Raw genomic sequence first — 17513 nt, forward strand, 5'->3', positions numbered from 1 at the left:
TGCTTTGATGTACAGGAACTGATACCGCTTATACTGTGCACTGCCTGCCTCCATCCAGAGCCTAAAGAAAGAGACCAACTCCTGCATATACTCTTTAATTTAATAAAGCGCCCAGATGATGAGCAACGGTATGTGGTTCTTTTAGATAATTCTTTTACATGACAAATGTTCTCCAAACATTAGTTTGTGTGGGATAACAGTGCATTTTATCTTGTACAATTATGTAATACATTTTTTGTCCAAAAACATTTAACCTCAACCTGTTTTAACTGCTTATATGTGGAAAGGGCAGTGCGCTCTTATAACTTGCATGCCAGGCGTTTTTAGAAAATATCTTTCATACGTTGCATCAATAAAAACACCACTTCAAAAGTTTAAATCCTTGTTCTGTCTGCTATAAATAGATCAGTGATATTGAAACTAAATGTTGAGGAAAATTATTGTTTTTTTTTTTTTTTTGGTCGTACATCACGGCACACATTGTATCTTTATATGCATAATGATCCTAGCAGAGGTGTAGAGTCTCTGAAGGCCCTTTTTGGCAAAGCCATAGTGGATTAAGATTGTACCCCCTCAGGGGGTCCTGTAGCAAATGGTGAGTGCCCTGGGGTAGCCCCTACACTGTCGGTTGAGGAAACCGCACTCACGGGTATACACACTTTTTTTTTTTTTTTTTTTTTTTTTTTTTTGTTATTTTTGCCAAGTCTGCTGTTGATGTGTTTGGATGTCATAACGCATCACTTGATGGATTTTTATCTTTAATAAAGTTTCTTATTTTCTTCATACCTGTAAGGGTGGTCAACCTTTTGCCTGTGTCAGTAGCCCCTACACTGATTTTCGTGCCCTGGCTGGTGACCCCTTCCCACCAGGTGGAAAAATAACTCCAATCTCTTGATTAGCTTTTGTGTGAGAGTTCTGAAAAAGATAGTAGGCTCCTTCGAGGTGATACCTTTTACCCAGTTTCATTCCAAACCCTTCCTAGGGGAAGAACTTTGGATGTGGATCTTCCTACATCCAGGTTCAGTGCAAAACTGGGTGGTAGGTTTGTCTCCAGGACCAGATATCCTTAAGTATTCGCAGTGGATGCTCTGGTGACATACCGAGGCCAGTTCTCCCTAACCTATGCCTTTCCGTCGTTGCTGCTCCTATCTCATCTGCTTTGAAGGATTCCAGTGAAAGGAATTCCCGTGATTGCCTGAACCTTGCCCAGGAGAACTTGGTACTCCAACATTGTGAACATGTTGATGGACAAACCCTGGACTCTTCTATACTGACCCGACCTACTGTTGCAATGTCCACTCTTCTACCTTTCGTTACATTCACTGGCTTTAATGGCATGGTTGTTGAAGCCAGGGTCCTAAGGGACAAGGGTTTCTCTGATGCAATCATTTCTACCCTTCTGAAGGCTGGGAAAGCAACATCCAAGAAGACTTGCAACAGGGCTTGGAAATCTTATTTTTCCTAGTGTGAGGCTCAGGGTTTTCACCCTTGCAAGTACACTGCCTTGAAAAAGTATTCATACCCCTTGGAATTTTCCAAATTTTGTCATGTAACCACGAAACACGTAAATGTGTTTTATTGGGATTTTATGTGATAGACCAACACAAAGTGGCACATAATTGTGAAGTGAAAGAAAAAGATAAATGGTTTTCAAAATTTTTTACAAATATGTGAAAAGTGTGGCGTGCTTTTGTATTCAGCCCCCCTGAGTCAATACTTTGTAGAACCACCTTTCGCTGCAATTACAGCTGCAAGTCTTTTTGGGGATGTCTCTACCAGCTTTGCACATGTAGAGAATACGATTTTTGGCCCATTTTTCTTTGCAAAATAGCTCAAGCTCTGTCATATTGGATGGAGAGCGTCTGTGAACAGCAATTTTCAAGTCTTGCACAGATTCTCAATTGGATTTAGGTCTGAACTTTGACTGGGCTATTCTAACACATGAATATGCTTTAATCTAAACCATTCCATTGTAGCTCTGGCTGTATGTTAAGGGCAGTTGTCCTGCTGGAAGGTGAACCTCCGCCCCAGTCTCAAGTCTTTTGCAGACTCTAACATGTTTTCTTCTAAGATTGCCCTGTATTTGGCTCCATCCATCTTCCCATCAACTATGACCACCTTCCCTGTCCCTGCTGAAGAAAAGCATCCCCACAACTTGATGCTGCCACCACCATGTTTCACGATGGGGATGGTGTGTTCAGGGTGATGTGCAGTGTTAGTTTTACGCCACATGGCTTCCCACAAACTGCAAATGGGACTTCTTATGGCTTTCTTTCAACAATGGCTTTCTTCTTGCCACTCTTCCATAAAGGCCAGATTTGTGGAGTGCACGACTAATAGTTGACCTGTGGACAGATACTCCCACCTGAGCTGTGGATCTCTGCAGCTCCTCTAGAGTTACCATGGGCCTCTTGGCTGCTTATCTGATTAATGCTCTCCTTGCCCGGCCTGTCAGTTTAAGCGGACGGCCATGTCTTGGTAGGTTAGCAGTTGTGCCATACTCTTTCCATTTTTGGGTGATGGATTGAACAGTACTCTGTGAGACGTTCAAAGCTTGGGATATATAGTTTAACCCTGCTTTAAACTTCTCCAACTTTTCACCCTGACCTGTCTGGTGTGTTTCTTGGCCTTCATGATGCTGTTTGTTCACAAAGGTTCTTTAGCAAACCTCCGAGAGCCTCACAGAACAGCTGTATTTATACTGAGATTAAATTACACACAGGTGGACTCTATTTACTAATTAGGTGACTTCTGAATTCAATTGGTTCCATTAGATTTTAATTAGGGGTATCAGAGTAAAAGGGGCTGAATACAAATGCATGCCACACTTTTTTCACATATTTATTTGTAAAAAAAAATTGAAAACCATTTATCATTTTCCTTCCACTTCACAATTATGTGCCACTGTGCGTAGGTCTATCACGTAAAATATAAATAAAATACATTTAAATTTTTTGGTTGTAATATGACAAAATGTGGAAAATTTCAAGGGGTATGATTACTTTTTCAAGGCACTGTGTTTTGGCCTTCCTCCAAGCTGGAGTGGATCAGGTATTGACCTTAAATAAAATCAAGGGTCCAATATTGGCCTAGGTGATCCCTTTTCAGAGACTGATTGCCAGTCAAGACACTGTTGACTTTGTGGGACCTCCACTCTGTACTTTTTGTTTAGTAGAAATCTGCATTTGAACCCATTCAGGATATTCCATTAGTTCTTCTGACTTGAAAGTTTTTTTGTGTTTTTGTCATTACTTTGGTTCGAAATTGGCTTCTCTTTCCTGTGGTGTAGCTGCTTCACTATGACAAGGTGGTTTTGCTGCCTCAGACATCCTTTTTGCCTAAGGTGTTTTTTTTTCTCATCTCAACAAGGTCTTTGTGTTTTTGTTAGGTGGTACCTGAAGTGAACTGCTGCTATTCAGCAGTCGCATTCCTTATTTGTATTTCCTGAGGGCCCAAAGAAGGGTCATGCAGCTTCCAAATCTTTTATATCTCGATGGATCCATCAGCTTATTTCTTAAATGTATGGTTTAAAAGAAAAAGTTTCCCCTTTTTCAGTGATGGCTCATTTTAGTAGTGTCTGTCCCTCCTAGGCATTTGTAATGCTGCTGCCTGCTCTTCAGTTCATAATGTTAATTGCTGATTATGCTATTTTTGGTCAGCGCATTTTGCATGGGGTTTTAACCTATTCTGGATTAGCTGTTTGCTGCCTGTTGGCTTTTTTTTCCCTCCTCACATTCAGTGCTTTGGGACATCCATATTATTATGGATATGAAGATGCTCTATGGCTCATGATGTACAATCGAGAAAATGGGATTTTTTGTTTACTTGTAATATTCTTTTCTTGGAGTTCTTCACGGGGCACAGAGATCCCACTCCTCTTCCTTTTTATGGTTCATGGATTACTACAAGAACAGAAGCCTTGCCTAATAATGAGGGGTTAAACTGGGGAGGGGGCTGTTTTTTTGTTTTGTTTTTTTTGCCAGCGACTGCCTGAAGGTGGCAGCATAACCATATTCATTTGGACATGAAGACGCTCTGTGTCCCTTTTTTAATGCACTAATAAAAACTATTCTATAGGTGAACCAAAAATTCAATACAATTCAATTACAACAAGATGACCCATTTTTGCTTCAATAAAGCCTGGGTACACACTAGTGCGTGCGGAACAGCGCATGTGATTCGCACAGGCATCACACCGCATTCCTGTGCACATCATGTGATGTCTGTGTGGTGCAATTTGAGCCATACATTTTGTATGGCTCAAATCACATTGCATCCACAGCAAAATTATGCAGCCCCCTTCCTATTTTTTTCTTCCCCCCACCTGATTTGCATTGCATGCAAATTTATATAATTATGCAGGCCCCTTCCTATTTTTTTTCTTCCCCCACCTGATTTGCATTGCATGCAAATTTATATAATAGAGATAGAGAGATAGATAGATAGATAGATAGATAATACAATCTCTCGATAGATAGAGATATATAGAGAGAGACTGCTATTTATTTTTGTTTTTATGAGGTTGTTTTTATTAATAAAGAATTTGTTTTTCTCCCATATAGACAGATGATTTTAACTGGATGTGTGGCATTTGCCAGACACGTTGGACCAACGCGAGTTGAAGCAGAGCTTTTACCACAGTGTTGGGAACAGGTTGGATTTCCAGTTGCCGTTTATTGAACCCCAAACATCAACTCCTGTGTATTCAACCTACTTTAGTTTCATGTTTTCATATTTTGCTGTTTATATTTTTCATGTCCTATCTGGTTCCTTCTAAGACGACATAAACATTCAGTGCCAGTAATTGCCAAGTTTACTTGGCAGGTTTTCTATCATGATATTGTTGAGAATTTGGCAGGAACAAAGTAATTTACTTTAATCTTGTTTGAAGAACCATGTTTTGTATAGGTATTGATAATTTTGGCATAGGCTTTCTCCCTGTTTTATTACTCCACATCACACACAGTTCTGTAATTCATTGGTTGTTCAGCCATGTTCATATGCTTTCAGGGATTAAAATAGTGCATGGTGCACTTTTGTCAGATAGTAAACATACCAAGCATTAAAATTGTCTAGGTTACCACAAAGAGTCTGCAAAAGACTATTCAAACCATCATATTTTAGGTGCAGAAGATAGGAGGATGCAGGAAAAGCATACTTACACTCTTTACTACTTCCATAGTTTATTAGGCTTAGTATACACCCAAGTATTACCTACCCCTTGTCTTCACTCCTTCACTTCATATCCTGTAAATCTGTCAAACAGCCATGGATTTATATGTTGGGATAGAGCTATGTGGGTGATTTTAACCACTTTCTGGCACTCATCTGAACAAGCTATATTTATACAGGAGAAATTTTATATTTTTCCTATGAAGTAAATTTGTCAAATTGTAAATGCCACATTATATAATCATGTAGGAATGATTGCTACTACATGTTACCCATGTAGCTTACTCCATAATGAACCAGTTCTATTTGTTTTTAGTGATCATTTTACTACAGCTAGCGATTCCTTCTTAGTCCCAGCTTATTCAGATGACTGTCAGCAGGTAGGTAAATTGTAGAAATTAAAACCGTGCATATAGTTTAGCCCTAAAAGTGGTCGACCAACAATAATAAGCTATAGCCCTGTGATCTCTACTATCGTCTAAATACAAAATGCATACATATTTTCATATCAAAGCGTGTGTTGCTTTGCATACATTACCCAAAATGTTAATTCATGGTTAGGTAAACATCCAAAGATCTTCGGTACCCAAAATATATCTAACTTTTTAAAATATTTATTTTAAACAAGTGGGCTCTGGGATTTTGAAACCTTATAGGACTCACTGGTTTGCAACATCTGTTATGGTTAGCAGCTACACAGTAAACCTATTTGAAACATTCAATGTCTAGCTTGAAGCTTTGAATCTTACTGCTTAGTGCTTGGCACTATAGGATGAAAACTAAATTGCAATTGAGGGTTTAAAATACATTCCATTTAAGCCTTGGGTAGTTGGAAATCTGTTTCATTTTGTAGCAGGCCTTTATCGTCGTATGCTGTTATGGGAAGGAACCCAGTTCCTTTCTTGTGCCCGAGATTAAATCTGTGTTGATACTTGGCAAAGATTTTGCACTTCCTCATTCTATATGCTCTTTTTTTTATCTAGTCCTTGGTGAAAGCAAGCCACTTCTTCTGTCTGTCTTTTGGCCTTTGTTCGAACACATGTTTTATATTTTTCTCACCTTCTAATTTAGCTTTTTAATTTTTGATTTGTTTTTGCTTTAAAGTGGAACTATAGGCAAACACTTTTTTTTCATTTTGGACAGAGTAAGGGAGGGTTATAACCTCTAAGTTTAAGTTTTTGCTGTCTGTGTCCCATTGGGGAGATTTACCTCTGCTTCCTGTCTCATAGCCAAAACAGGAAGTGAGAGAAAGTTCCTGTAAAAAAATGGAATCCCTTGGGGACCCCTCGGGTTGCTAGAACTAGTATCCCCATGTGAATATTTCCCCTCTATTACGTTTCTGGGGACAACCCAAAATTTCATAATGGTAAACAGGACAAATAGAGGGGGTACATCTCCCTAATGGGGGCACAGACGGCAATATAAACTGACAGGGCTTCTAATCCATCTGCATTGTGTCCAAAACAAAAAAGTTTTTCCTCTAGTTGTACTTCGTTAACTACATGAGCACTAATGCGTGATGTCTTTCAGATCAATCACAAATACCCAGAAAGAAGGCTTCTTGTGGCAGAGTCATGTGGAGATTTAGCACCATATCTTCCTGTGAGTAAATATGCAATAATGCACAAACATTTATTTTATTTGCCTATTTCAAGGCGTTCATTTTAAAAAGAAAAGTAGGTCACGTTTATATGAGAGACACTCTTGTGGCAAATTTATGACTCCCCTTCCTCTGTCTGCTCTGTACAGCTCCTCACAGCTGTTTAGTTAAGAGAGAGTCCAAAATCAAGTGCCTTCTGCTGTGTTTAGCTTTAGAAAACTTGTGATGTTCTAGAACAGATCTCCAAACTTTCTAAACAAAGCACCAGTTTGCTGTCCTTCAGTCTTTTTAGGAAGGCCAGCCTGACCATGGCCAGTGGTAGTAAACAATGTCCTATTATTGGTATTAGGGGAATTATTAGTGCCCCATCATTACCATCAGTGGGAAGAATGGTGTACCATCATTGCTGAAAGTGGGAGAAATAGTGACCCATCATTGCTGTCAGTGGGAGGAATAGTGACCCATCATTGGTGTCAGTGGGAGGAATAGTGACCCATCATTGGTGTCAGTGGGAGGAATAGTGGCCCATCATTGCTGTCAGTGGGAGGAATAGTGACCCATCATTTCTGTCAGTGGGAGGAATAGTGACCCATCATTTCTGTCAGTGGGAGGAATAGTGACCCATCATTGCTGTCAGTGGGAGGAATAGTGACCCATCATTGTTGTCAGTGGGAGGAATAGTGACCTATCGTTGGTGTCAGTGGGAGGAATAGTGCCCCATCTTTGGTATCAGTGGAAGGCATAATGTCCCATCGTTGGTGTCAGTGGGAGGAATAGTGACTCTTCCTTGGTGTCAGTGGGAGGAATCGTGTCCCATCATTGGTGTCAGTGGGAGGAATAGTGACCCATCATTGGTATCAGTGGGAGGCATAATGTCCCATCGTTGGTGTCAGTGGGAGGAATAGTACCCCGTCTTCTGTGTCAGTGGGAAGAATAGTGCCCCATCATTGGTACCAGTAGGAGGCATAATGTCCCATCGTTGGTGTCAGTGGGAGGAATAGTGCCCCGTCTTCTGTGTCAGTGGGAAGAATAGTGCCCCATCATTGGTACCAGTAGGAGGCATAATGTCCCATTGTTTGTGTCAGTGGGAGGAATAAGTTATATCTGTGCTCAGATCTTTCCCCTTCTTTTTGTGCTCAGATCCCAATAGCTTGTACATACAAATAATCTACCAGGTGCTAAAGAGATGTGACCACATGTTAACACTAAAAATACTGGATGATCCCTATACACCCTGCTATACCCTTTCTAGCAAACTACCAAGGTTTAGGTCTGGCCACTGACCTGCAATACAACAGATACAAGATATACTTGTGCTCAGATCCCAATAGCTTGTACATGCATATATTCTACCAGGTGCTAAAGGAGTGTGACCACATTAACATTAAAAATACTGGATGAACCCTCTGCACCCTTTCTAGCAAACTTTGGAGTAGGATTGGCTAAAGAGGGATTCATTTGGCCACCTTAAGCATGTATTAAAATATGTGTGAACGAAATATCCCTTTTTTTTAATTGCAAAGTTTGCTAGAAAGGATATAGCCGTGTGCTGAAGGTACATCCAGTATTTTTAGTGGGAGGAATAGTGCCCCATTGAACACACACACAAATATAGGCAGCGCTTTTTAAAGATACCTGGATGGTGTAATCTATATAACCATATATATCAAACACATATGATAATGCGATACATAAAGTCAACAAAGTGCATAGGTGAAAAAGTCCATAATTAAGATGGTAAATAGTCCATAGGATAGTCCAGAGTTGGATTTCTATAAGTAGAAGATGGCTAAGCTTTCACCGACACCACCGCACGTGAAGAGCCAGGGGAGTACTCACATCCCTCTCTGCATAAAACTCTTACTAGAAAATATAAGGTAATAAGCAAGTAAATGGCACTTCTTAGCACATGTTCTTTATCCGATTTCCCTGGACCAGCTTTATTAAAGGGACTCGATCACATACAAAGATATTCGTATCCAATCATTTGAGGAAGACAAAAACACATTCCATAGTGTAATCCTGTATAAAATTGTTTATTTCCTCATATAAAAAGCTCCCCCTTTTAGGAATTGCACTTGCATCAATAAAACAAACAATAAGCATTGCATCACCTAAAGAAGTTGTATCAGCCAGACATCGGCACTTGTTAGCACACGTTCTATATCCATTTTCCCTGGATATAGAACGTATGCTAACAAGTGCCATTTACCTGTTTATTACCTTATATTTTCTGGTAAGAGTTTTATTCAGAGGAGGATGTGAGTACTCCCCTGGCTCTTCATGTGTGGTGGTGTCGGTGAAAGCTTAGCCAAACTGCTCCCACACCGCCTCAAAGATGCTGCTTGCAGGACTTTTTTTCTTGTCCTGCAAGCGCACTGCTCCAGTGTGAAAGCACTCGGGCTTTTGCACTGGGGCTGCAGGTGAGGCAGTTTTCAGGTGCTTTACAGGTGCGCTAAAGCACCTGAAAAAGCCTCAGTGTGAAAGCAGCCTTAAAGGGGTTGTAAACCCTCGTGTTTTTTTCACCTTAATGCATCCTTTGGAATTTCACACGCCTTCCTCTGCCCGGGGTTCTCGGCTCTTGATTGGATAGATTGATAGCAGCGCAGCCATTGGCTCCCGCTGCTGTCAATCAAATCTAAGGACGCAGGCCCCCGGGGGGTGGGGCCGAGTCCGACATTTGTGTCTATGGACGCAAATGCTGGACTCGGGAGCGCGCCCGCAAGGTAACACACCCCCCCCCCCGAGAGCGCTTCTCCTAGGGGGTTATCTGATGCGGGGAGGAGCCGTGAGAGCCTCCGGGGGACCCCAGAAGAGGATGTTCAGGGCCACTCTGTGCAAAACGAGCTGCACAGTGGAGGCAAGGATGATAGGTTTGTTATTTTAAAAAAATTAAAAAGAGCCTTTACAATCACTTTAAGCATAAACTGAGGAAAAGAACAGGACTAAGAAATATAATTTTTTGACTTGTTTGTACATGAAAGCAGTATGTTTTGTATATGGAACCCTGCTGTGTAGTAGTGTTTGTCAGCTTTTTTTTACTATTTGTTTTAGTTATGCGAGTAAAGGGCACAGATGCATTGTCTCCTAAATGTGAGTTTACTTATTTGCTTTCAGAAAGAAATCAGGAGCTCTCTTGTGCTGGCCATGTTACAACAAATGTTAATGGAAGACAAAGCGGATATGGTGAGAGAAGCTGTGATCAAAAGCCTCGGCATTATTATGGGGTACATTGATGATCCTGACAAATATCAACAGGTGAGATTACTGTGACTATTCCATACACAACCCAAGACCTATTTTTTATGTTGGTTAGAGAGTGGGAAGTGTGTGTTCTTATTTTGGCCCTTTATGCTGTCTGTGTCCCTGTCCTGAAAAAACAACAGATTGTAAGAAGAAATCTTTCCAAAGTGATGTTGAATATCAAAAGTAATCTGTCTTTTGATGTCTGACATCAGAACAGGTTTCAGTGGGCAGGGGCGGTGGAGGAGCAGTGTATATACACTGCTCCTCCACCGCCGCTGCCCATTGAAATTAATGGACAGCACTGCCGAAGCACCAGAACGAATCGTGGGCTTCATCACTATTGAGAGAAGGCCTCCACATGGTGTAAAACCGTTTTGCATCTATTTATTAATAAAAAGTAGAACACTTACATCAATGCTGACATATACAAGTACGGAAACAATGTGATCACGTAAGGAATCATGGAACTGGCTCAATGCGAACCGACGCGTTTCGTCCACAAGGACATGATCTGGAGTATGAGTCAGCCCCCATGTATTGCGCATATATATAGAAAAATATCAATTGCCCTATAATAACCAGTGTCAGCCCGTTCCCGGCATTGGACCACTTCCATCATGGCAACTGCCGTGCGTTCCATGCCTCGATCCGAATACCAACACGCGGGGAGACACTAGTAAAATGGTGTCAATTGTGCAGTCCAAGCCTCGATATGACCAAAGTAAATGACAGTCAGCCGCGATCTCGCGATAACACGGCTAGGTATAGAAGAATGCAGTATTATAATTGCCTACTACAGCTGCTGCAAGTGTCAACGTGAAAAACTAACGTGATCTATGCAGTTACCCAATCGAGGCTATGGACCCGCGTGCAGGGAGCCACGCATGTGCCTGATCAAAGCCAGACAATGCATGTAAACAATAAAAATACCAACATAGAAACGAAAAAAAAATTGCAACAAATAAATCATATTAAAAACCATCACCGATAATGTGGGTTTGTCCACAATTACTGGTGAAATTAAAACCATACCCTGCATAAAATACTGTCAATATTAAACATGTATGAAATTCCAAAAAGAATAAATAAAAATTGGAAAATACCTCTCTTTTTTTTATTAAAAATAAGAAGGATAAAAAATATTGAGCATATGAACACCCTAAATGTATAACTAAAGGGACAAAAGTCCAATTTAAGCTCTATTAATAAAGGCATTAATGTCCCAATCAACATGGCTATTAAGATTTCAGCTCATATATCCAAAATGTTTTTAAACGTGATACTCCTCTAGTATTAGAATCACCCCTCCAATGGGGTATGAACTTGTCAATAATCAGAAACTGTGTGCCAGACGAGTACTTATTGTGATAGCGAAGGTAATGTTTAGGGACACTAGGATTGGTCCGGCTTTTCTTAATGTTAGCTATGTTCATTCACCCTCACAGAAAACGGACGTATAGTACGCTCCACATATTTTGGGTAAGTGAACAAATAGACGATATGTCAAGCGGCACAAGTTGTGAAATGTTTTATCTGATACCTGCGATTCGTAATGGTGGACTCAAACATATCAGATTTTCTCCTACCGCAAGTGTTGTGGTGACACATGTTGCACCTGCGACAGGGATAATAGCCCTTCAAATCATGGAAAAATGAAGTTACTATTGGGGGATCAATGAAATTGGGGGCAATCTTCCCACCTATTGGCAGTGCACCTCTATAAATCACTCCTGCACGGTCAGGAAGGACAGGACCTAACAACCTATCATTCTTAAGGACTTTCCAATGTCTGTTGAGGATATCTTTATCCTGTCTATGTTGAGTAGAGAATGACGTGAAAAATGACCATTTAAACTTCTCTTTAATCTGTTTAGGATTATCCATCAATAGTGTGTTTCTGTCTGCTAGAGACACCTTGTGTATTTCTATATCAATCTCATCGGCATTATAACTTTTCTCTAAACTGTGCTTCAAGACCTGAGATTGGTACTTAAAGTCAGATAGATTGGTGCAATTGTGTCATAGTGGTAGTAGTTGACTCTGGGGGACTGACGTTAACCATGCACTGTGATGACAGCTGTCGACCAGTATATAGCCATTCCGGTCCGTAGGTTTAAAGTAAAAAGAGGGGGGGAAACTGTGTGACAACACAGGTGGGACTTTAAATGAGGCGCACATGAAGTGTGCCTCCATCCCTAATACAAAACAATCGAGAAAAGGGGGCTTTGGGACTTTAAATGAGGTTCAAGACATGGTGGAGAGGTGTTAGAGAGCATCACATGTTTATTAACATGGAAAGTGTATGAATATATGGGTCATAGGATTGCACATAAGTACAAATATAGCATGAACATAAGAGACATATAATCATATCAACTTGGAAACTCATGACAATATGGTAGTGCATACATCTAACATGGTACATCAAGGATGCAAAATGATGTCAACTTACACATACATGACAATAATGAAAATCAATGAGCAATTCCCATGAATCCAAATATATATAAGCACATTTTGGAGGCGGCACAATGCATTGAAGTGGCATGGTAAAAATAGGTAAAAACACAATTGCTTTGGGAATGGTGAACTTGGTTGGTTGCTGGTGGTGATGTGTGCTGGCATCCTAGATTGTCCGACGCGTTTCATGTTTACATGCTCATTAGGGACGGATGCTCCCAAATATCTAAAGAAATAAAAATATTCAATCTAGTGAAGCACTGGAGGTAACAGGAAAAGGCAATTAAGCCCGTCCTAAGTACTTACATATAAAGAATAATGGACGATGGGGGTTTGTTTATATGTATGGATTCATGGGAATTGTTGTATGTATGTAAACAGTAAAAAAGGGAGGACAGATCATATTGGCCCCTTAAAGAATGAGGAAGGACATCTGGTTACAAAGGATGGGGAGATGGTGAAGGTATTGAATTTATTCTTCTCCTCAGTCTTTACGAGGGAATCGGAGGGCTTCAGTAACCAAAACTGCAGTGTTTATCCTCATGACAGAATTAAAACTAGACTTGGGAAACTTAACATTAATAAATCACCGGGATCAGATGGCTTGCACCTGGGAGTACTTAGGGAACGCAGTCAAGTAATTGCCGGACCATTGTTCCTAATTTTTACTGACAGTCTACTGACTGGAATGGTACCAGCTGATTGGAGAAAAGCCAATGTAGCACCAATATTTAAAAAGGGCCCAAAATACATCCCTGGGAATTACAGACCAGTTAGCCTAACATCAATAGTATGTAAACTCTTGGAGGGGATGCTAAGGGACTTTATACAAGATTTTAGTAATGAGAACGGTATCATTAGCAGTAATCAGCATGGATTCATGAAGAATCTTTCTTGCCAAACCAATCTATTAACCTTCTATGAGGAGGTGAGTTGCCATCTAGACAAAGGAAGGCCTGTAGACGTGGTGTATCTGGATTTTGCAAAAGCATTTGACACAGTCCCCCATAAACGTTTACTGTACAAAATAAGGTCTGTTGGCATGGACCATAGGGTGAGTACATGGATTGAAAACTGGCTTCAAGGGTGAGTTCAGAGGGTGGTGATAAATGGGGAGTACTCGAAATGGTCAGGAGTGGGTAATGGGGTCCCCCAGGGTTCTGTGCTGGGATCAATCCTGTTTAATTTGTTCATAAACGACCTGGAGGATGGGGTAAATGGTTCAATCTCTGTATTTGCGGACGATACTAAGCTAAGCAGGGCAATAACTTCTCCGCAGGATGTAGAAACCTTGCAAAAAGATCTGAACAAATCAATGGGGTGGGCAACTACATGGCAAATGAGGTTCAATGTAGAAAAATGTAAAATAATGCATTTGGGTGGCAAAAATATGAATGCAATCTATACACTGGGGGGAGAACCTCTGGGGGAATCTAGGATGGAAAATGACCTGGGGGTCCTAGTAGATGATAGGCTCAGCAATGGGATGCAATGCCAAGCTATTGCTAACAAAGCAAACAGAATATTGGCATGCATTAAAAAGGGGATTAATTCCAGAGATAAAACGATCATTCTTCCGCTCTACAAGACTCTGGTCCGGCCTCACTTAGAGTATGCTGTCCAGTTCTGGGCACCAGTCCTCAGGAAGGATGTACTGGAAATGGAGCGAGTACAAAGAAGGGCAACAAAGCTAATAAAGGGTCTGGAGGATATTAGTTGTGAGGAAAGGTTGCGAGCACTGAGAGGGGATATAATTTCAATTTACAAATACCGTACTGGTGACCCTACAATAGGGATAAAACTTTTTTGCGGAAGGGAGTTTAACAAGACCCGTGGCCACTCATTAAAATTAGAAGAAAAGAGGTTTAACCTTAAACTACGTAGAGGGTTCTTTACTGTAAGAGCGGCAAGGATGTGCAATTCCCTTCCACAGGCGGTGGTCTCAATGGGGAGCATCGATAGTTTCAAGAAACTATTAGATAAGCACCTGAACGAACACAACATACAGGGATATACAAGGTAATACTGACATATAATCACACACATAGGTTGGACTTGTGTCTTTTTTCAACCTCACCTACTATGTAACTACTATATATATATTTAATGGTATATTATCTCTTTTTCTGCCAACTAAAGACTGAACTCGTTTTGTAATCATTCACATCACAAGTGTATTTCTTTTGTTTCTTAGTTCTCTGTTTGCGATCCTCTTTCTCTAATTTTTTTCGTAAATTAGTATAAAGGGAGGTATATTGCGCTGAAGCTTTTTGAGATGAAAGTTTCTCTTTAAGATCTTTGATCTCTTTGTCTATTGTGGTTAATCTGATCCATTTTTTATCGATCAAGAAGCTCAGGAAATTAATACCTGCTTTGTTAACCACTTAATAACTGGCCCATAGCCAAATGATGGCTACAGGGCGGTTTTTTAACTCCCAGGGGGCGTGCAAGAGCGGAATTCTGGGAGGACGTCACTGTACGCCCTCCCAGAATTCCGCTCTCGCGCGCCCCCTGGGGCGCGCACCCAAGAGCATCCGGGTCCAGAGGTCCCGGCGCATCACGGATCCCGGTAAATGGCCGCTGATCGCGGCCGTTTACCATGTGATCGCTCCGTCAAATGACGGAGTGATCACATGTAAACAAACCGGCGTCATCTCATGACGCCGGTTCCTCTCTCCACTCTGTGTACCAATCGGTACACTGTGAGCGGAGAGGGGGAGGGATCGGATGGCAGCAGGGCTGTGGGCTGCATGTGTAGTGCCCAGAGCGCTGCTCAGTGACAATTGCCATCCATCCATGCTCAGCCATCCCTCAATGCTCTGCAATACCCTGCACTACTCTGCAATACCCCACAATACTGTGCAATACCCCGCAATACTCTGCAATACCCCGCAATACTCGGTGATACCCAGTCATACTCTGCAATACCCTGCCATACTCTGCAATACCCCGCAATACTCTGCCATACCCAGCCATACTCTGCAATACTCGGTGATACCCAGCTATACTCTGCCATACCCAGTCAAACTCGGCGATGCTCAGCCATGCTCAGCCATGCTCAGCCATGCTCAGCTGTACTCGGCCTCTGTATGTGGCCAGGCTATGGAAGTCTCACACATGTGGTATTGCCGTACTCAGAAGGAGTAGGAGAATCTATTTTGGGGTGTCATTTTTGGTATGTACATGCTGTGTGTTAGAAATATTGTATAAATGGACAACTTTGTGTTAAAAAAAAAAAAAAAATGCGTTTTAACCACTTCCCACCCGCCATCATACGAAAGGACAAAGGACAAAAATGTCATATAGATACAGTGTTACATGACTGAGTAATTGCCATTCAAAATGTGAGAGCACCAAAAGTATCTAAACCATGCCTCTAAATCAGAGTCCCCTTGGATGTGGATGTACATCCCAGCGTAAACATCTAGGGACCATACGTTCCTTGGTGTACTGCTCCAAGAAGGCTATATCCCATTCAATCTAAGGAATACGCCACCTAATTCGGTATTAGTACTCATGGTAACAAAATACACTGTCCGTATTAAAAGCCCGCGTTGTTCTATATTCAAAAACATCCATCTTTCAGTAATGAAAGTAAGGGTTAAAAACTAGCATGATAATAGCAATAATGGATGTCAGAGATGTAAATATAAAGAAGTAAAGAATTCCTTATGTGATCACATTGTTTCCATGCTTGTGTACGTCAGCATTGATGTAAGTGTTCTACTTTTTATTAATAAATCGATGCAAAACGGTTTTACACCATGTGGAGGCCTTTTCTTTCATGAATGGTGGAGCCCATGATTCGTTTTGGTGTCAAGACGTTGTGGAACACTGTGTAATCCATCTCCAGTGATGGTTCTTCAGAGCAACAACCTACCGTTCCATCCTCATGCTTGTCTGACTCTTTGCCGCCGGCAATAGAGTCCATATTCTCTGATAAGAGTATTTCCTCTCCCATCTGGGTGGCGGATGCAGAGTCTCGGATGAGTCCTTTAGTGGATGATGGTCAATCTTTACTGAACAGACTTCCATCTTCAGCATTTTGTATTTTTGAACTGTATAAAGTGGACCTATTTTTTACTCATATTGAATAGATCCACACTTTCCTCTCGTTTAATTTGAACTGTTTATTATACAGTGGCTGCTTGCACCTTTCGTTTATTATTCACCGGTGAATTAGTCACCGTTTGTATTGTTGTTTTAACACTTGAACTTTATTTTGGTACATGCCATTATTATCAGTTTGTAATATTACAATACTTAGCATGCACTTATTTTGCACTTTTTTTATGTTTCATATTTAGGATTGCATTTATGCACAAGTGATTGTTCTTGCTGTTATTACACTAGCAACACAGTTTATTTTTAGAGCTGCACTTTTTAAATGTCAGTAAAAAAAAACTGAGTTTCTAAACCAGGGGTGCTCAACCTTTTGAAGAGCATGGGCCACTTAAGTTCATAATAAGAGTTCAGTATTTTGAATACCAAAATGTGGATTTTAAACCACAACCAGGATCATCATTTTCCGTGGGACCAATCCCTATTTGGTATTTACCAACAATTTAATCACAATCACAAAAATCACATTTTATTATCAACCAGATTACCATTATCCCACTCTCGCGTTCAGGTGTGACCAGCCAAAAAAAAACTCTGAACCAGTTTTGCAGCCATCTCTTTAATTGTCAAAACAGGGACTGTGGACAATCTAAACAAAAGACAACAGACCAGGAAAGCGCATGCTCTAGTAATGCAATAAACTTCTTTATTAACTCCTTGGCGCGAGCTTCCTCCGCCACTTTACTGGCTATAGAATTCCAGGAGGCGGGGCAGGGTTTTTGGCCATGTGACTGCCATGATTGGCTGTCACGGTGGTCACATGATTAGAAAACACCCTATTGCAAGTAGCGATTGGGAGGTTTCTGTTAGCCGCCAGTCATATTGCCGGAAGCGCGCATAGCACAGATCTATTGACACTATTGCACGCAAATATGCAGCCGCTCGGCACCAAAGGCCCGGCCGTCGAGAGGCC

At 41.0% G+C, this 17513-nt stretch overlaps 1 protein-coding gene across 7 annotated transcripts in view; it reads left to right on the forward strand.

Annotated features, from left to right (window-relative positions):
* RELCH (RAB11 binding and LisH domain, coiled-coil and HEAT repeat containing) overlaps positions 1 to 17513 on the forward strand; it is a 251582-nt gene that overhangs the window by 138217 nt on the left and 95852 nt on the right. For all 7 annotated transcript variants that reach the window (XR_012244472.1, XM_073630909.1, XM_073630910.1 and 4 more), the window contains 4 exons: positions 16 to 128; positions 4563 to 4653; positions 6703 to 6774; positions 9890 to 10030. Coding sequence is in view for 6 of the 7 variants with exons in the window: in XM_073630909.1 (XP_073487010.1) it covers positions 16 to 128; positions 4563 to 4653; positions 6703 to 6774; positions 9890 to 10030 (417 nt within the window). In the remaining variant the exon portion in view is untranslated. The remainder of the gene's footprint in view (positions 1 to 15; positions 129 to 4562; positions 4654 to 6702; positions 6775 to 9889; positions 10031 to 17513) is intronic.

The sequence above is a fragment of the Aquarana catesbeiana genome, linkage group LG05 (assembly GCF_042186555.1).
Source record: "Aquarana catesbeiana isolate 2022-GZ linkage group LG05, ASM4218655v1, whole genome shotgun sequence".
In the NCBI taxonomy this organism is placed as follows: Eukaryota; Metazoa; Chordata; class Amphibia; order Anura; family Ranidae; genus Aquarana; species Aquarana catesbeiana.